Source organism: Gasterosteus aculeatus, chromosome 21, assembly GCF_964276395.1.
Source record: "Gasterosteus aculeatus chromosome 21, fGasAcu3.hap1.1, whole genome shotgun sequence".
Classification (NCBI taxonomy): Eukaryota; Metazoa; Chordata; class Actinopteri; order Perciformes; family Gasterosteidae; genus Gasterosteus; species Gasterosteus aculeatus.
In genome coordinates this window covers 13,881,612-13,901,604 of record NC_135708.1, presented here as the reverse complement: position 1 = coordinate 13,901,604, position 19,993 = coordinate 13,881,612, and the positions used below count along the sequence as shown (strand labels likewise).

The 19,993-nt window shown below is 47.0% G+C and overlaps 3 protein-coding genes across 4 annotated transcripts in view; 2 read left to right on the top strand and 1 right to left on the bottom strand.

Annotated features, from left to right (window-relative positions):
• Window positions 1-549: 549 nt before the first annotated feature.
• xkr9 (XK, Kell blood group complex subunit-related family, member 9) lies at window positions 550-5,414 on the bottom strand. Of its 2 annotated transcripts, XM_040167472.2 has the most exons (5): window positions 4,153-5,414; window positions 3,401-3,487; window positions 2,303-2,749; window positions 1,830-2,044; window positions 550-1,758 (listed from the first exon to the last, which is right to left on the bottom strand). In XM_040167472.2, the coding sequence occupies exons 3-5, from the start codon at window positions 2,617-2,619 to the stop codon at window positions 1,118-1,120; spliced, it is 1,173 nt and encodes a 390-aa protein (XP_040023406.2). In that variant the 5' UTR covers window positions 2,620-2,749; window positions 3,401-3,487; window positions 4,153-5,414; the 3' UTR covers window positions 550-1,117. The 2 variants fall into 2 exon arrangements, with proteins under 2 accessions (XP_040023406.2, XP_040023407.2); XM_040167473.2 differs by lacking the exon at window positions 4,153-5,414 and having other exon boundaries at window positions 3,401-3,541.
• Window positions 4,482-10,851, top strand: tram1 (translocation associated membrane protein 1). The gene is made up of 11 exons (XM_040167474.2): window positions 4,482-4,615; window positions 5,874-5,937; window positions 7,316-7,434; window positions 7,532-7,648; window positions 7,735-7,793; window positions 7,897-7,981; window positions 8,158-8,228; window positions 8,353-8,457; window positions 8,543-8,686; window positions 9,065-9,219; window positions 9,357-10,851. The coding sequence occupies exons 1-11, from the start codon at window positions 4,493-4,495 to the stop codon at window positions 9,425-9,427; spliced, it is 1,113 nt and encodes a 370-aa protein (XP_040023408.2). The 5' UTR covers window positions 4,482-4,492; the 3' UTR covers window positions 9,428-10,851.
• Window positions 10,852-11,769: 918 nt separating this feature from the next.
• ncoa2 (nuclear receptor coactivator 2) overlaps window positions 11,770-19,993 on the top strand; it is a 43,829-nt gene continuing 35,605 nt past the window's right edge. Inside the window, 1 exon segment of the mRNA XM_040166911.2 lies at window positions 11,770-12,200. The gene's annotated coding sequence lies outside the window, so the exon portion shown is untranslated.

Here is a 19,993-nt window from a genome sequence, read left to right as displayed (position 1 = left end):
AAAGGAAGAGGGGGGGCGGGCGGGGAGAGGGAAGAGTTTATTTGAAAGCCAACAAGCATGGTGCTCTTTGCACCCTGCGGTTTGCCAGCGCTCCTCCCAGGTGAGCTCACACTGGGCCGGTACCCCCTCCATCCCCTCTCCCCCCCCTCTCGCCCAGAAAGAAACGTCGTTTTCGGCCCTGACTCGGATTGACTCATGCATTATTTTGCCTGGTAGTCAAAACAAAATTACACCTCCCTTTTTAAAAACAATTTCTGGTTAGCTCATCCTGTGTTCGTCATCTAGGAGCACCTCGGCGTTTCTAATGATTAAGATGAGAAAGATCAGATGGTAGTTTCATTTGAGGTCAAAGGGATGATGTTGGTGACAGCAGTAGAAACTCTATTCAATCCTGTGAGCTTCTGTTCTGATTGTCATTCAGCAGGAACCGCTAAACTGCACTTGATCTTGCACTATACTTCTTTCATTTATTCCTGGACAATTTTATCATCAATATGCTAAGTAGACACTGTTGAAGTATGCGCGAAAAGAAGGCGAGAAAAGAATAAAAATGTTTAAAAGGAATTTAACATGCTTCAAACTTCAGACTTCAAACAAAGAACAGAATAATTGCGGATTGGCTTAAATCATAAAATTACTATTTGCATTGTAAACAATAACAATAATGGCATTCAAGTATTGTGAGATCTCAGTCATAATATATTAAATAATTTTCCATTTGAAATATCAAGGGAGAATATATTGATGTGATTAGAAAAGTTGTGAGATATCCTGTCTGAAAGAAAGGTGGTTTTGGCGATACGAGTCAGCAGCGACACTGGAAAAGTCCCCCTAGACAGCAGCGCCACCTTGTGTTCAGCACATGCGCTGCAGGCTTAGTAAGAAAGCATCTTCTCACCCAGCCAACAGAAATACAAATGCTCTTTTTCTGCTAACAATAAATATGTCATTCATTGAAACGTTCAAGAAAACATGAATAAATACAAAGTATTTCACACACTCAACTTTGTGGCACCTTAATTGCTTCCCTCGGAATACGATAACATAACTGACAAAACGTCTTTTACAGATGGTTTCAAAACTTCTTTTCCTCTGCGCTCCCGCAACCAGAAATGAATTATCCAGGCTGTAAAAAGTTGTTTCTTCTCCGTGTCGCCCGTGTCGCCTTCACCACGACGTCCGGGCCGTCCACCTCGTCTGCCTGCCGCTGCGTCTCCTTAGGATGCAGGAAGCGGTAGTACAGCACGAGGAAGCACAGCCCCAGCACCGACCCTCCGAAGATTACACCGCTGACCGTCAGCAAAAAAGGGTCTGTCTGCCATTCCGGCTTTAACAAACCCAGCAGCAAAGGAGCCGTGACGTTCACGAAAAAATAAAACAAGTAGTAGATGGTCATGGGGACCATGGCGTCCTGCCCTTTGACGTTGAAGAAGGTGAACGTCAGGATGACCCCGATGACTGCTCGGTACAGAGGCTCAAGCTTTGGCGACGAGCAGAAGTCGGTCTGAAGAACGTGCGTCCAGGTCGTCCCCAGCAGCCACAGGACGGTGAGGCCGATCGAGCTGTAGGGGCTCAGCACGAGGAGGAGGGTGTAGCTGAGGACGTGGCTGGTGATGGTGCAGAATTTGTAGAGGAGGTAGATGGCTGTGGGGAGGCCCGAGGGCATCGCCGCGATGCGGGGGAGGGACCTGCGCAGGCAGCGGCGATAGTCGACCAGGGACCAGGCGATGTTGAAGAAGGAGAACGCCATGGAGAGATCTGAAACGCAGGATTCAGTGTCACTGTAAATGCGGCAATCGCGGCCAATTCCCAAACGCGCCTCTACTCACACTGCAAGACTGAGCCGCCCCCGTGGCCGAGTAGTATGTACAGCTGCAGAAGGAGCTGGGGGACACTCTCCAGGAAGGTCTCAAACAGTTTGAGCATGCTCAAATCCGTGGCCATGCAAAACAAACAGTGGTCCGCATCGTTCCTCTCCGCCGCTGCATTGGAATGCGGAGACGTCCAAAGCACTTTGAAGCCCTTCTTCAGCAGGAGATAGTACCTAGCAACAGGTGGCCAAACACCACGACAACAACAGAGACGGACACGCACAGCACCAGTCAAGCTTTGGGCGCACCTTCTCAGTCAATAGAAGGAGCCGGTGCGATTCATTAGTCAGCTTTAATACACCACGGCGGATATGCGGTTGTTCCAGTTTGCGCTTTGCCACTCTGAAGCATTCGCATACCAAACATTTTGAGTCACAGACATTACGTTTCACTCAGGAGAGGCAGCGCACGTGTCACGTCACAATGCATACCTGCTGAAGATGCCCATGCCAGATAGGTGCAGGACTGCGAGTCTGCCTTTGGACAGGCCCGAGACGGTGGGTTTTCCCACGGCGCTCATGACGGGGTCGTTCCTGTCGTCCTCGTACCAGGCGTAGCTGAAGATCTGAGTGACGAGCAGCCCGGCCAGAGCGAACGCCAGTGTCAGTCCGGCCCACACGGAATCACCCTTTTGAAAATATCTCACGGCGAGTCCGATGTCTGTCCCAATGTCCCCAACATACAGCAACAGTCCGGCGATGGTTAAACACCACCGCAGTTTGGTGTACTGAATGTCCACTGGCTCCATTTCGATGTCAATTGTTGAAATTCAACCGACGCTTTGGTCTGGGATGAAGGCAGGCGTGTGGTTTGGAACTGAGGAAACGCCGCCGTGGACAGGTTGGGAGTCGAGGCGAGACGGTCCCATCTTGGTCAGTCTGTAGAAGCATGACAAAAACAATGGCCATTGCGATGAAGACACTGTGCTTATCACGCCCCAAACGTTTCGTGGACAACCGGTGCAGGTTTACCACTGATCTTATGACAGTGGTGGAAGGCAACGTGACTGCGGTTTGCTGCTGTGCCCCAGCACTCCTGCCCTTTGAGCTCTGTCATAAACACTGTATTTATGGGTCCTGCCAAGTGGCATGTTTACCGGCCCGGTAAACAAATCAATGACGTTCTAAGCAGGGACAATAAAGGATTCATGACGTGAATTATGAAGGCTTTCATTAAATAAAAGGGTTTTATTTACACATGAATTGCACTTTCAAATCTATTTTCTCAGTGAGAGCGTAACTTGCCTCATCATATGTTCAACTGTTTCATGATATTGGTGATAAAGTACAAGAAGAATAAAACCAAGGCAAACTAATTTAAGTCTATAGCACTATGTTAAAATTCCATTTATATTATGTTCATCTTTTTATGCAGTTAAGCCAAAGTTTACCATGAAGTTTTTTTACAACGATTCTGAGCTAATATACAAATCCATAATTCATTACAAATCCCAAATTGATTGCATTAAAAATTAATCACATTCTGCCTTCTTTTACACACAATTGTGGCCACATATCAATTTGACTCACCAGTATATTGCGTCCATGGCACACAGCCGGGTTCCACAGAGGCCAGACCTTCGGCATGCAGCCGTTCTCTTTCTTTTTCCTTGAAACCTGCGAGTCAAACTCCACCTCAGTGACAACCCTCTGAACTAACTGTCAAACCGGAAGAATATGGTTACATAATAGAGCTTGTGCCTCACGTGAAGTAGGTGCGTGTGTGTGTGTGTCTGTGTGTGTGACTAGATGACAGTTCCTGCTTTAACTTCCATGTGTCACAATCCTTTGTTCTTTAGACATTAACACATGTTCGGATGGCTTGAATCGCAGCCAGTAAGTGAATAAATTCCCTGGGAACCCCAGACTGAATGGAAATCTCTTGGTGGTTTTCCTGTAATCGATGCACCGACATGAAGTGTGGGGAAATAATATTTATCTAAGCTCAGGAACACTGCAACAAGCTTCATATTTTCGAAAACACAGACAAGGTAAAGGTGAAAAACCTTACAGTGCCACAAGCGGATTTGTCCTGGTAGGAGTAGTGTTTCATGGTGGCTAATGATGTAATCTCAGAGCAGGATCCACCAACAGGGAGCCCCCCAGGGGAACAATTACATTTGAACCTCACTTGCGCACTATATGTATGATGTGTGCCTCTAAAGTATTAACAGTACCCATCAGCGAAACCCCCTATAATTATTCAGTAGTATTTCAGATTAAAAACATGTTTTGGTAATAGGCTTAAATGTCTACTGTCAAAGATAAGTGAGAGAACATACCTCCACAGGCATTATAAGAGCGCACGCCGTTACACTCCGCACCTCTAGGGGGCGACGGAGAGCCGCGTCTGCTCCCCTCTCCTGTGCGTAAAAGAGTGTCGTTGGTCCGGCTGCAGCGGCTCGACCCTCCCACTGGCAGAAGAGTGACACGCCATTCAATCGCTGCCTGGCCGTCCGCTGGTAGGAAGCAAGAGGGGAGCGTTGAGCGTCCTCGTGCCACACGGGTAATAATAATATTAATAATAATAAATAGGCGACAGAAAAACAACTACGGCTGCGTCACGCTAATCCTCCCCCACCCAAAAAAAAAAAAAAAAAAGTTGAGCCGAACAGTGTCGACATGGGGATCCGAAAAAAGACCAACAAGAACCCGCCGGTGCTGAGCCATGAGTTTGTCATCCAGAACCATGCAGACATTGTGTCCTGCGTTGCTATGGTGTTCCTTCTCGGGCTGATGTTTGAGGTGAGTACCCACATGTTGAGTGGGTTTGAATCCTGGGATGCCCCCCCCCCCCCCCCCCCCTCCCCCTCCGACCTCTCCAATGCTCCCCATCTATTCTCCTGGAAAGTGACACGGCTGTCTGCTGTTATTATTCAAACTACTTCCTCTCGTGATAGAAAGTTGTTGCTTCTCTGCAGGGTGGCCTCGATATGTTTTTCCTCGAGTTTTATTTTGAAGGGGTGGGCTTTCATAAATATACGCGGCGTTTTGTTAAAGCGACGTGTGCGTTGTCGAGTCCTCTTTCCCTCCCGGTAGCTTCCCCGTGTTGAACTCGACATTTTCTAATCGCTCGTGCGCAGGCCCGCCCGATTGCTCACGCGAACAAACAAAAAAAAGGACAAAAAATTGGGGGAAACAACACAAAGTTTTCGGCGTGTGATCGCGCGGCCCTTTTGTCCCATTTTTGTTTTATTGTCTCTGCTTGTTGTGGTTGCGTCGGCGGCTGCAACAACCCGCCCGCCGCCCTCGGCCGCGGTTGGTTTGCGCGTGGACGTGTTATACGTGGCAATCACACAAGGACCGAGAGGGCTGTCATCGCAGAAACAGCCCAACACCCCCCCCCCAAAAAAAAACAAAGCTGAAAGTTTGGAGCTCGAACGGCGTCTCGCGATGTGTCTCCGCCGTACGGGACCGGGTCGAGCCGAGTGACCGACCCGCGACTCTACTTCAGCTCTCCCGTTTCTGCTCTTTTTTTATTTTATGAGGACGTTTGATCCTCTGTAAAAAGCGGCGCCATTGGAGTCACGTCGCCGGGGGTTTCGACTACTTCCGGTTTCGGTTCTACAAAGTAAAAGCCCGTCAGCGGGAACAGCTGTTGCAACGTGTACATCCGATCGCAACGGCAGCGTGGGTGTTTCCTAAAAAAAATGATGGGTATTTCTTTAATTCAACGTTGACTGCTTATTTCTTGTGTTTTAGTTTGAATGTGTTGCGAAGGAAGACTGAGCAACTTCCCGTTTAAAATGAATTATTTTATCTCTGTGATCACTTTACCCCTACGTAACAAAAGTGACCGTTCCAATGATGTTTATATATAAACATATCAAACATTAGCCCCACATAAAGGATCCTCTTTTCATTCCCTTTCTAGCACCTTCACAGTAGCACTTGGTAGCACTTTAGTTTGTAAACGCATCTAATCCCGTTTCACTTTGCAGTACAAATGTATTTGTGCATGTGTACAAGTCTCCATTACTAACGCTTTGCTTTCCATCTACAGGTCACCTCAAAGTTTGCAGTGTTATTCATAACAGTCCAGTACAATGTCACCATATCAACGAATGGTAAGTTACAGGATTCAGTTGAGAGTACAAGATGAATGAAAACCGATGTTTTTGTTTTTTTTCCCCGACAACGTTTTGAAATGGATACCACGAGTTTTGTCTTCTTAGATCCATCCTGCTGGAAACCTCTCACTCCGGTTCCAGAGGTGTCCTTTCTTCGCGCAAACCCGTTTTAAGACTTCCCTCTTTTTTTTGTTCTTGTTTTTTTCTTCCTTTGGCGCTAATTTCAGTCTGCCTGACAAGTTCTCTTGTGGCGAGTCCGTGCCGTGTGAATTGGGTGACGGTGCAGTACGGGGCAGTAAGTCCAGCTCATTTCAAGGTTGACAATTTTGTTGTCAACTTGCGATAGTGTTTGAAGGAATGCACCAGCACGGCGCTTATTCATATTCTGTGCTACCGGCTGGTGGCCTGCAGGCCGTATCTCCGTATGCACCCAGCTCTGTGACTCATTCACAGCCCATATCTAATTAGACAAATAACTTGCTGCATCTTAATCTTGCTGTAGTGAAACAAATTCAGTTACGCCACTCTGTTTTTTCGTTTTTTTGTCCGGCGCAGACTTTAACAAACGATCAGACTGATTTCGTTATGTGGTTGCATAAGCTGAGCTCTCTCATATCCTCTGCGCTGCGACGCCTCACATTACTCAGCGTGTCACAGATAGCTGGCCGCGTAGATAATAACAATGTTGCGTTAATATGAAATGTTATTGTGCTGGGACGTCGACGCTCACTAATCCGAACGCACCCCCACACCCCCCGGGTATTGAGGTAAATCTCTTGATTTACATTTAATTAAAGCGGCTCAAGTGTTCACGTTAGGGATGAAGTTCATCTGACACTTTGGATGTTAGCGAAACATTTTTTTGGGCATCTTGCTGCGTTTTCTCTTGATTCTCTTTTAAGCAGAAAAAGATGCATCAAAAGTCTCATTCAAATCTGATTTTAACCAAATGTGTTGATTTGATAAATCTCACTTGTTCAACGGGTGGGTGGCTTGTTCCACACCACCTAAACACTGTTTGGGTGGGTTTTAATTTGCTGTGGGCGACATTCAAAAGAATTTGAAAAAAAAAGAATATATGAGCAGCATTCCATTTCATAGTCTTACGTGGGATCAGTGGCCCAGTGGTATTTATTAGGTCAATTCATAATTACTCGTATAAAAGGTGAAAATATAAATGGGATCTTGTGACTTTTCATGCTTTTTTCCCATTGGACAAACATTTGTGAACCTTGAAAACAGCGTCAACTTGTCAAATGTTCTTTGCAGCAAGAGCCTCTCGAGCCAAACTTAAATGACAAAATGGCCGTTCACTGAACATGCGTTTCCTGCGCATGCTCCTTTTTTAATTTTTATTAATTAATTTATTTTTAAGGCCCAGAGGAGACGGCCGTGAACCACTTCCACCACGGCATCAAGGACTTGGCCACTACCTTCTTCTACATGCTGGTGGCCATCATCATGCACGCCATTATCCAGGAGTACGTGCTGGACGTAAGCGCAGGCACCAACTCGACGGCACGCGCTCGAGCTCTTAACCACGGCGGTTTTCTCATTGCTCGCGTTGTTTGTTTTTTTATCGCCCTTGCAGAAAATCAACAGAAAGAAGCACTTCTCCAAAACCAAGCACAGCAAGTTCAATGAGTCGGGCCAGCTGAGCGCCTTCTACCTGTTCTCCTTCGGCTGGGGCGCCAGCATCCTGCTTTCCGTACGACGTCCTCCCTCTGGCCACGTGTGTTTTACGGCGTTTTAACATGCGTGATTGTAACGTCATTGGCTCTTTTGCCCCCGTAGGAAAAGCTCCTGTCCAATCCGGTCACCCTGTGGGAGGGCTATCCCCATACACTGATGCCGTGAGTGGGGCACGTTGACCCGTGGAGGTTGTTTTTGACTAGAAATGGTGTCATTAATGATTTATATATATTTTTTTTAAAACGCCTGTTTTCACCCCCTCAGATTCCAGTTGAAATTCTACTTCATATGTCAGCTGGGCTACTGGTTGCACGCGATGCCGGAACTCTATTTCCAAAAGACAAAGAAGGTGTGTGTGTCGCTTTGTGTGACGTGCTGCTACTTCCTGTTTGACTTCCTCCGCCGTGCTGCATTGTTTCAAAGAAGCCTCCTCGCCGCGCTCGATTCCGCGTGCAGACTAATAATATTTACTGCCCCCCCACTCCGTCCTCCCCCTCCCGGCCTCTTTCTATGTTTATCGCTTAGGAGGATATTCCACGGCAGCTCGTGTACATCTTCCTGTACCTGGTCCACATCGCGGGCGCCTACATTCTGAAGTAAGCGCTGCCTCCCATTGGAAAGAAGTGATTGTGTGGAACATGTGCCCCCCTCCCTCCCTCCCTCCCACTCCCCTCTCCTCTACCCTCCCTGCGTTGTAACGGGGACTCGCGTGTCTTTCAGCCTGAACCGTCTGGGTCTGGTCCTGCTGGTGTTGCACTACTTTGTGGAGCTTCTGTTCCACGTCTCGCGTCTGGTCTACTTCAGCAACGAGAGCCGGCAAACGGGGTGAGTCCTCGTGTCCCGGACGGTGTGTACTTTGTGACGGCGTTCTGGTGTGTGTGTGATCACATCGTCCCTTTTTGTCTTGCAGTTTCACCATATGGGCCGTCTTGTTTGTCCTCGGGCGACTGCTCACGCTGTCCCTGTCCGTCCTCACCGTGGGCTTTGGCCTCGCCACGTCTGACAATCAAGGCTTTGATTTGGCCGCAGGGAACTTTAATGTTATTTTTGTGCGGTAAGTGCGGGGTAAAGGGTCCATTTGAGCCGACAGCACGTTGTTTTTAGCGTTTGTTTCCTTTTTGTGTCGTGTATTTCCACACTCGCGCGTGTAGCACCGAGGTCCAATGATCATCCCACAGGAAGGGCTCAGTGTTTAGAAAAGGAAAAGAGTTGTTCACCAACATCAGTTCATCAATGAATCGCACTGAAACAATACAGGAAATTAAGAAGTATGAGTGACTAAACATTATCCCTGTCTAATGGACTGCTTCAGATGTTACTGAGCATCTGAGGGCAGACCAATGTGTTTGACCAGGACTTGTGTTTCTGTTTTTGGCAGCATCAATGTGTGAAACCACCCTCTTTTTTTTTTTTTTTTTACCGACTCTTTCAGGATGACCGTCCTGGCGGCCATTTGCCTCACTCAGGCCTTCATGATGTGGAAATTCATCAACTTCCAGCTGCGCCGGTGGAGAGAGCACGCCCAGGCCCAGACTCTGAAAAAGAAACCAGTTCAACCTTCTAAGAGCAAGTCAAAGAAAGACAAAGGTGAGTGGGCGGCGCGTCCAAATGTCCAAGTGTCCGTCCTGCAGCGCACCGGACGTCACGTGCCCCTCTTCTTACTGCGTAATGTCACGGTGCACGTGCACCCGACGTATGTGACGCTTTTGTGTTTTCCTCCTCAGCCAATGGAGTAAATGGAGTGAGCTCCCACGCAGCCGATTCACCGAGGGCCCGGAAAGAGAAGTCGTCATAAATGCGTTCCTCGGTCCATCACTTCCTTCCCAAAGAATGATCTCGGCCCCGTGCTTTTTTTTCGCGGCTGCATCCGACCAACGCCCCGCCCCCTCCCCCTCGCCCCCTCCCCCCCCCGCTGTGCATCTCGGGGCTCCCACACAGGACTGACCTCCCACAGCTGGACTTCATGGGCCAGAATGCTTTCAGCTTTGGCCTGTCGGCAGTCGTCCGGCGCGCCTCGACTCGACTCAGCAATCATCTGTCCGCTGTGCCAGTTCAAATATTGAAAACAAAAAAAATTCCCCACCCAACTATGAAAAAGAGACCTTATTTAAGAAGTGCCTATTGATGCAGATTGTTTTGTATTGGGTGTGTACAAATTCAGGAATGATGCCTTCAGTGTTAAATGCCCCCCCCCCCCCCCCCCCCCCCCTCCCTCAGTCAGGTGATGTCATGCTTTTTCCAACATAGTGTGTATTCCAGCTTGTGATTTTTATTTATAAGTGCTAGCAGCTCCTCTTTGCCACTGAATCCGAACCCTCTTTGGCGGGATATTTGTAAACATTTTTGTAAGAATTTCCTAATAATATCTCTTTATTTTTCCATCTGTAAAGGTTGCATACAGTCCCGTTATAATCTGACTGTTCTCGCTCTGTTACCAACGCGGCGCTGGCTAATCGATGCGATTGAGCGCAACATGGAGGATTTTCAATGTCCTCAGAAGAGGGACGCGCGCGTAAAAGCAACCCAGGAGAACCGGGAGACATCTCCGTGTACTACCATAAGTAGGTTCACAGTGAAGTGTAGTGCAAAACTGCCATTATAGACGTAGTAACCTGATGTAGCATTTTATTATCATAGTTCAGAGCAGCTGTTGGTCACTAAAGAACATATCCCTTCCCGCGAGATGATGCTCACTCTATGGCCGTTCTGCCTATTGCACATTAATTGTCTGTTGTCCTTGATTGAACACACTTTGTTTTGAGTGATTGGGAGACAACGAGACGGAATCCTTAGTTTGATAGAATCACTGTCTCGTATGGTCCATGACAATTTGCTCTGTAAGTGGAATGGGTTAGCTGTATTTCAATGTCCCTGCGTAGTATTGCTTTGAAGTACATATGTCCACAAGAATGAACTAGGACTGAGTGTGAGAAACCCATGTTTTCTCCCTAACAAACACGTGCCAAATGAGTCTGATTGACAGTTGCTGTATGCCTTTCAGTTGCATTTCACAAAATGAATTTACAGAAGCGGTGCTGTATTGAAAGAATCCATCGCCTGCGTAACACTGGCTTATTCTAAAGAAAAAGCTAACTCATTTTAGATCCACAGCAAGTCAGTTATCTCCAGCAGTATATCACAAGTATATTTGGTTTTCTGAGCTTTTTTCTGATTGTTTTATCTATCTTGCAAAGGAATAAAAATGTGTATTGAAAGAAACAACTGTCAGCTATTTTTCTGTATCGTAAATAATGCTTTGATGGGTATTTTCCATCCACACAGCCTGTGTACAGCATGCTCAGACCCTTCATTTAGATAAGGAGGCATTTGCAGGTTCACATTTTAGGCGAATCCAAGTGAGGGGTGTGGTAATCAAATTGCATGTCCCAGGTTCTCAATTATTTACTTTGGTTTACCGTGATTATTTCAAGTCACTGTGTAAATGTGTGTAACCCAACATGTAGGTATGAATGGCGTTTCAAAGCCGTCCCCCTAATGTGCACACAAATATGTGGTTCATACTGTGTAGAGCGCTGATCTGAACAAGCCTCGCCTTAGCTACACAAAAGGCAACTGCGATTAAAAAAAAAACCAACACCACCCAAGCAAATGTACCTATAGGGAGTTTCTGTGCATCAGTCATTACTCGCGTGGAAACCACCCTGGTGTTCTACCTCTCCGCCACTTGGTGGCGTAGTCGCACACGTTTTAATCGAGAGAAAACGCCTCCTCGCTCATTCGATCAATGGATCGTTGAATCAAGGCACCTAAAGTAGGACGCGCTCGTTTGTCATCGGACTAACGCTTCTCGGATGTCTAGCCTGATGTTTTTTTGGTTTGTTTAATATATAGCTAATACAATCACACTGTTGAAGAAAAAGAATCTGCATATTTTTTTTCCGTATCACCGTCTTGTTACTGTTAAGTGGCAATGTATTCAAATCAACTAGATCCGTATTACAATTTCAAATTGAGAACTTCAACTGTCTTCTTTTTACGATGCTTTTTTTCATGTTTTATTATGAGCATAAACATGTTGGTTGACATTGCATCCATTAGTGATGTAACACCCGTTTTCACTATATTGGGAAATATGGGATGTGTGTGTGTGGGGGGGGGGGGGGTCATAGTTCCCCCAACTCTTAAACCACAACACACATCTAAACATTAGATACTGACAGTCGTGACACTGTGGGGGGCTGTAAGTGTGTTTTATTTTTTTTTACCCCCCGGTGAAATGTCAGCAAACGAAAGCCGTTCAGTGAAGAATCGTTTCATCCTTTTTAGGAGGTAAAAAAAAAAAAAAAAAAAATCAGCGTCAAATGCGTGCAAATCCTGCGGGTCTGAGCTGATAGCGCCCGAGGAAGAGCCCCGTGATGTGGTTTCTGGTGTGGGGGAGGATAGCGAGCTACCAGCCAGATAAACACTCCGCGTTGGTTTGCACAGCGGGAGTAACATGGCGGCACAGTTAGCCAGCAGAAATGTTGTTTCACTACCGCGAAGGTCAGAGCGGCGTCTGAAAAACGGGATTTAACGGGCGAGGAGGCGGCTGAAAAAGTATTAAAATCGTAAGTAGCCACACGTGGGGTTTTTTTTGGTGCTCGTTGCCCGGAACGGGACGTGGTGTTTTTCGCTGTTAGGGGGGAAGAAGAGGAAGGGGGTAAAAAAAACGGATCCAGTTCGAGGTCTTCAATCTCGGCTGTGTGTCTGTCTGACACGGGCTCTCGCTTTCGGCGTTAGCCTGTTAGCATGCGCTAGCTTCTCAGCTAACCCCGTTGCCTGTGTCAATAGTGCTTTCTGCAGCGAACTCTATTTAGACGGCTCGGGGCAGCGAGCTTCGCAAGCGAGTTGTCCCAAATGTGTGTCAGCCGTGTCCTTTAATTCAGCGGCCACCCGGTGTACACTTCAAATTAAAATGTGTCTTGCACAATACTTTATTATGTCATTGTTTTTTTGTTTTGTGCTGAGTGAGCTAGTGACCGTGTACACAACACCCGACGAAGTTCGCCAGTCACGGCGTGAGCGTAGTTAGCATGCTAGCTGATTAGCCCGCAGGCTAGCCCGGCTGCTAGAACGTCGTTGTCAAAATAACCGAGTGAGCGAGAGAGAGAGAGAGGACAGTTTGTTACCAGCATGTGTTTTAGCGGGCTGCTAACCTTGTTTGTTGTGATATTAACCATGCCACGCTACCGCTCACCACGTTAGGTAAGTTTAAAAACAAATCATCCATTTATCCCGGGTTGCATGGACAATTTTATTTTTTTCTCCGTGTGTTTTTCACCCCCCCCCGGCTGAACAAATGTTTCTCCCTTTTTGTATTTGGATGTCGTTACTATGATTGTCGACGCGCTCCGCCACCACCAAGCTACGTAGCAGCGGAGCTATAACGTGGAGCGCTCTGTCACTTTAAACCAGCAGCCGTTGGCTTTCAACCGTTTGGCCAAAGTGTTCAGAAAGTTGTCCATGTACACGGGACGAGACACACACCACAGTGTGTGTTTTTGGGTAGTGGGGTTTTTACTTCGTTGTGCTTGTGTCGAGAGTGGAAGTGCCATCCTTTTCGGGGGGGGGGGGGGGTGTCCCCCTAACACGGTGCTCTCTCGCGCTTGTGCCGTTTCGGTGGTTGTCAACGCTCCTCGCGGTGGTGCCGGAGGAACGCGTCTCGTGGAACCGGTCGAGCGGTTTCTCTTTTCTCTTCCCCCCCCGGTTCTTTCCCATCTGCTTTAATGTGACATGTCGTCCAGCTGCGGTTTTGGCTGCAACCTTTTTTTCGGTGGGGGGGCTGCTGGGAAATGACGCGCTGGACTACCGGAAGCCGTATAGAATGTATACGGTTATTCGAGGGATTTTAAAGAGACACGACGATGGCACGCAGTTCCTAATTTTCATCAAACGAAAATAAAAAATACATTAAGACGTTTTAGAAATATGTGTTCATTCCTGTCATGTGTGTGCATGTCTGTTTTTGTATAACCCTTTTAAAAAATGCTAATAATTTTACATTTATTTTGCAGTGAAAAGAGAACTCGCTGTATACACGTTTCTTTGGGCTGAGACTATTTGTCCTCCTCATGACGGGACAAGTGAAGAAGTCAAATTTCGCCCACAACTAACTTGATTTTGGTTTCTTAAATTATTACATGAAGTCGCGGCGGGGCTTACGTATACGGCGCCTGCCACAACCCTCCCATAGTTGCAAAGAATGCCGTCCTGCACAGATTAAAATGTGCGTTCCAATATGCACGTACCACGTAGGTAGGAGTGTTGCTTATGTTGGTTTGTCCTATCTTTTGTCTAAGCAGATTCATATAACAGGCCTTTTGCCCTTGATCGGCGCTATGAAAAGTGTTTACATTTTTTTTTTTGTCATTTCGCCCAAACACTATGCAATGGTGTATCCAAGCATGTGGATGTTTATACAATGACCGACTGGGTGGTTTTGTTTTTCTCACTCACTGTCTTGGCGCAGTTAGTGCAATGTGTGTTATTCAGAGGTAATCCTCTGCCTTAACACATTGTATAATACAACCTCGGCAGCCGATGTGTGACCGTAACGGCCAACGCGTCACGTGCGTTTGGAAAGGATCTCTGCATTGACGTTTCGCTTGCTGTTTCTTATCCATCAGTCTCGGCCCCGGCTCACTGAGCCCTGTAATTTGCTTCCCGCAAACCCGTCTTTCTGTATTGTTATACAGCTCTTTTTGGTTGCCCGCCACGTGTTCTATGTGTGTTAGTGATTCCATAAGACAAAGCGTGTTTTCTGTGGCCGTTGGGAGACCATCCTCTCATGTAATCACTGACCTTTGCCCTGTGATAGGCTCGCTTTTGTTGCGTCACCTGAGTGATACTGTAATCATTCGAACCTTGTTCTGTGGCCTGCGCTGCCAATTCTTTGGTTGTTGAGTGTCTCTGTTGGCCTAATATGACCTGCTAATCATTTTTAACGTCAAATCGAATCCTGTTTTCTGTATTCATGTCGAGACATGCTTTGTATGAGGCAATCTTGACGGTACGCACAGATTTTGTTTTTGTTTCAAGCACAAATTATCAGGAACATTGCCAATATATGTTACACACAAGGAATTTGACATGGCAGTTGGTGCATAACATCAGACAGGCAAGACAATTAACATGCAAGGAAGATGGCATGTTCAATTTACAGGTTTACAATTTAACTCCAAGTATTCATTAATCCATTATCATAATGGCTTAATGCATTATTATTATTATTATTATTATAAGGAATTAATGCAGAAGTGGCGGCACGGTGGCGTGGTGGTTAGCACTGTCGCCTCACAGCAAGAAGGTCCTGGGTTCGATTCCGCCCAGTGGCCTTTCTGTGTGGAGTCTGCATGTTCTCCCCGTGTCTGCGTGGGTTCTCTCCGGGTTCTCCGGCTTCCTCCCACAGTCCAAAGACATGCTCTGGGGATCAGGTCAATTGGGGACTTTAAATTGCCCGTAGTTGTGTGAATGTGAGTGTGAATGGTTGTGTGTCTCTGTGTTGCCCTGCGATTGGCTGGCGACCAATCCAGGGTGTACCCTGTCTATCGCCCGAAGTTGGCTGGGATGGACTCCAGCCCCCCCGCGACCCTGTGTGCAGGATAAGCGGTCTGACAATGGATGGATGGATTAATGCAGAAGTTGTTCATAATGGAAAACTTTCCTTTTTTTTAGATGTTTTTAGACCCATTTACCGCGAGGGATTCATCGTTTGAGGAGAACATGAAAACATTTTTGAAAATCAATCGTTTGTCAAATTAGAAGCTAAAATGCCCGATTCTCTATGATCTATAAATATTGTGTCGTCTAGTATGGCATAACATCCTTTTGGCTTGCACTGTATAATCTTGAGTTACTGTTTCTCATTATTACAATATTCTCATCAAAATATTGAGTACTGGAATCTCACTGTATGTTGGAGAATTCTCAATGTTGATGCTAAAGTTTGTAAATGTATGACTTCTATTCCATCCAAAGGACACTTGTGTCTCTATTTGACATGAATGCCTTTTATAAAAAGAAATCTCCTGGTTTTATTAGTGAACTACTTGGGTTCCTCTTGTTTCCACACACACGCTGCAAACAGAGAGTTGACTCATTTGAACCAGGCTGGAAAATGACATCCCTGTCTCTGCCGCTTAGTGTGTCCAGCTGCTGAACCACACCATGCCCCTCCGCCTCATGCAGGCTCCTCCATGTGTTCACTCTTGGGATCCTTTTTTAAAAGCAGTCTCCAGTAACAGCATCCAGAGCTGGCAGGAATCTGAGCTTTCACAAGGATGTTGCAACGTATTTCTGCCCTTTTTTCTTTTTTTGCTGAAATCTGCAAACCCCCACTCACACTCAGGCTGAGTGTTGGGATAAACTAAGGATTACTTTGCGTTTCCTTTCTTTCCATATTTCAAAGTGAAGGATGCCAAACCGGATAGATATACATTGGCTGCGCGAACGCACAATGGCTCCTGGTCAGGTTTAGCTGTAACGGAACGGACCACGGCGTGTTATCGGTGCATCTCATGCAGTGAGGGGCCACGGTGTATTCTTAATGCGATGCACCGCCGCGCCTTCACCCCCCCCCCCCCCCCCCCCCCTCTCGGTATCTGTTTGCCTTGTTTCACTGGGCATCTCACCCTGCTGTCTCTGCGTTAGTGTTGTCATGGAAACAGCAGTGTGACAGGTCCTGGGTGGGCGTGAGGGATGAGCTGTGGGGAAATGGCCAGGTTTTTACAGTATGGGGAGGGGGAGAGGAGAAGCTGAGGCAGAGATGGTTGATGGAAGCTCCGAGAGGGCTTCGACATGGAAGAGGAGGTGCCGGATTATTTACTCCCTGTCAGCTTCAAGGCGCGTTGTCATTGTGTTGTTTGGCTGACCTCAAACCAGCCTTCCCCTCCATCTAACTGCAGCAGTCACAGAATCTTTTTTTTTTTTGGCGGGTTAGGGTTTAATCTTAGAACTGAAATGATCAAAGTACAGTGCTTGTCATCAAGAAGCGATAACATCGAAGAGAAGTGTTTCCAGAGGAAAGCATAATTGCCGACATTAGCTCGGAATGACGCAGATGGGTTCTCGTGACATCGCAGTTGTTTGCTGATGAAAATAGACACAAACTTTGCTCTTGAAAAACCTGCAATTGTTTTGTGTGAGGTGTGGTTATTCTCCGGCTGGTTATTCAGATCTGCGTTGTTTTTAAATTTGTAAGATCACAGGGCGCTCTGCTCCCATGGAGACCACACCGGGGGTCCGAGGATCTTCAGGCTCCCCGGCGGTCCGCGCTCCTCCACTTATGTAGGTCAGCTCCCAAGCCAGATGATATTGTGGCGTCTGCTGCTCGTCGTGAAAGAAGGTGCCCTCCGCCCGTTTGGCTTGAGCAGAGGAGGCGGTAGAGGTCGCATGGCGATGTGACCAGGCTGCAACGGCTGAGGGGGCTCGTGGCTCCGTTGTACATTCCACTAGATAACTGTCACCGTTTGTCAAATCCGCAAATCCGTCAAATCCGCAAAATCCGTCAAATCCGTTTGTATTCAACCTTTCATAGTAATCAGATTGTGGCAATAAAACAATTTAAAAAAAGGTAGTTATTCAAACACACAGGTTATAAAGGGCTTTATGGACTGGGCATAAAAACACCCCCGTCCCCTCAGTGTGACATGGGTGGATCATAAAGGTGGGAGGCTTTATCTGCTTAATTGAAGTTGGAGTTTTATAGAAAAGGTGAGGGAGCCCACTTTGGAGTCTCATTCTGTGCGAGTGGGCAAACTGCTCTCCCCTCTGCCACAATGCGCCAGCATGTGTTTGGCACCTTCCCTACTGCCCAGAGTGGAATCCTTGGCATCGAGGTGGGGGTGGGGGGGACTTCGATTGAGCAAGCTGCCTGGTGGAGTTGGTTGGTTGGTCCAGAAAAAAGAAATGCGGCGTGAACCTGCCCCTGACAGAATCTGGCACACCATCTTATCCTGGAATGGAGGTGGAGGGCATCATGGCGGGCCGGCGCACGGCGGCATGGAGGGACGTGTGCAGAGCAGCAGCCGTTCTCACCCACTCGCAATAAACCCGAGGAATGCGGCGATTCGGTTTTAGGTTGTTTTTTTGTTGTTTTTTTCCTCTCTGTGCACGATGTGAGGGTCAAACTCCAACCAGCATGAATTCTCCCCCCTCCAGCCTCCCCGCTTTCACTCCCTCTCTTTCGTTGGCTGCTGACTCAGCAGTGTTCCCTCCGTGACCTATAATGTGGTTTGGCTTTGCTTCATCTTCACTGTTTTCAGTGGGGGTAGGGAATCTCCTGAGCTGACCCGTGGCCCCCCCCCTCCCTCCGCGTTGTACAGTTTGGGAACAGCTCGGATTAACGTCACGGCTACAGTGACGCTGGAGTGCTGGTTCTCTGTGCCTGACCACGGTCATAAGGGATCTGGTGTTGGTCGCTATAGGAACGATTTTTATACACTAGCTGGATTGCTGCTTGGTCACAGTTATGGTGTCGCCAGGGAGAGTGGATGTGTCCGATACCATTCGAATATGACATTATGGAGTGAACAGAAACTACCTGCTAGTGTGATTAATATACCGTTGAGTTTAAGCTTTTATGGGATGATGATAAATGGATACAGTACTGTATATCTTTTTTTTAATGTGGGACGGACGGGTAAAGAGAGCACTTTTCCAGAGCTTTTTATCTCAAGTATTGGTGGTGCAGTTTTATTTTTGTTATTTTTGTCTTTAACACAGTAAGAATGGACTCCCAGTGAGTAGTTTTTACGAGTGTGTTTAACCTCTTCCATTTCCTTTTCCCACATCAAAGCGGCCGTGTTTTGTGGTTTATATATTCAAGAACGGAAATCCTGCATATTTTCTTCCCCCTATTGACAGAAAAGCCAAATCTCCTACATTGGTCCCACATGTAGTGTGTAATGCGTGTTTGTTTGCATGTCAAAATGCTTCCATTCATGGCTTTACTACAGAGATTTGTGGTTTTGGCACCTGACGTGGCCCGTCAAAACAAAACCGCCTCCCATCTCATCTGGCAGGGGAGTGCAAAACAAAGGCCCTCATTGGATGAGAGACGGAGCCATGATGTCCCACCGATGCTCCGGCTACAGGAGCTCACGGACAATATCTCCATGTGTCTTCCATTTAGACCATACGTCAGCAGTTGTTGGTTTTTTGGAGTTATTTTAGTCTCATTTTAACAGAATGGGTAACGCAAGATTCCTGAGACCAGATTTTTTTTTTTTCTTGGACCCATCACTGTACTGTTTATCAACACATGCCACGACAATAAAACGATTCATGCTAAAATAACGGAAATGACAACATGTGAGTCACTTTACTCATTTAGTAATGTGATCATCTGCTCCAGTCAACTAGTAATCTGTTATTCTTCTCAACTTCACAATTACCGTTGACCATAGGACTGCAGGACATTCTGTTACATCATATTTTATTTGTTGTCCTATTTGGGGTTTCTTTGCATAATTGGTGAATGGCAAAAACTACAGCGCTGAAGTGCTGAAAAACGTTTTTTTTATTTTAAAGCAACTGCATGGATGTATTTAGCTACTTGTCATGCTTCTGGATACTTTGTGTTATTGTGTTGGTAGGTGTTATTTTTATCTGTTATGTCAGCAGAAAGTCACCAGAAAAAGCTAACTGTTGACAACCATTGTTGTAGGGTCTCCCTGACCCAGGTGTCGGTGTGTATGTGCGCCTGGTGGGCAGGTGGGGGGGTAGAAGGCTGCTTCCCTTTGCTCTGTCTGAGCCGTCAGTCACTGTCCTACAGGCAGAGCAGCAGCGCTCTTAATGCCGGGGTTTAAAGTCATCGTGCGCCCTCTGCAGATTATCACCCTTCTCGCACGTCGTCTGTTCACACCGCCAGCTTCTCCCTCCCCACTCCCAAAATATACTCCCATTTCATCTTTTTGTTGAGTTCTCCCCATTCTTTGTGTGTCGTTTGCCCCTGAGTCTGAGAGACGTCCGGTCACGTTGTCTCAGTCTTTTGGCTGATGAAGTGACATCGCCCCTCCTCGCTAACATGGCACCTCCTCATCCAAAGTCTGCCTCCACTGTATCGCCTCAGGCCTCCACGGGAACTGATGCCATACAAACCGTGACCCACTTCAAAAGACGGCGGACACACTCGCACACAAAGGGCACAACAGATCCACGACATGAGCTTCAAATCTTAAGTGTACACAGGTTGATCTTTCCCACTCTTTGAGCTTGCAGCTACATCCATTTGCTTTCTCACAACTCGCCTGTTTTTTGTTTTTTGCGCTTGTTTTTTTATCTGTCTCATTTTGGTAAGTGCACATGTGTTTGCTGCCCCGGCTGAAGGGTTGCGATGTTGTTTGAGCAACAGGTGCGATGA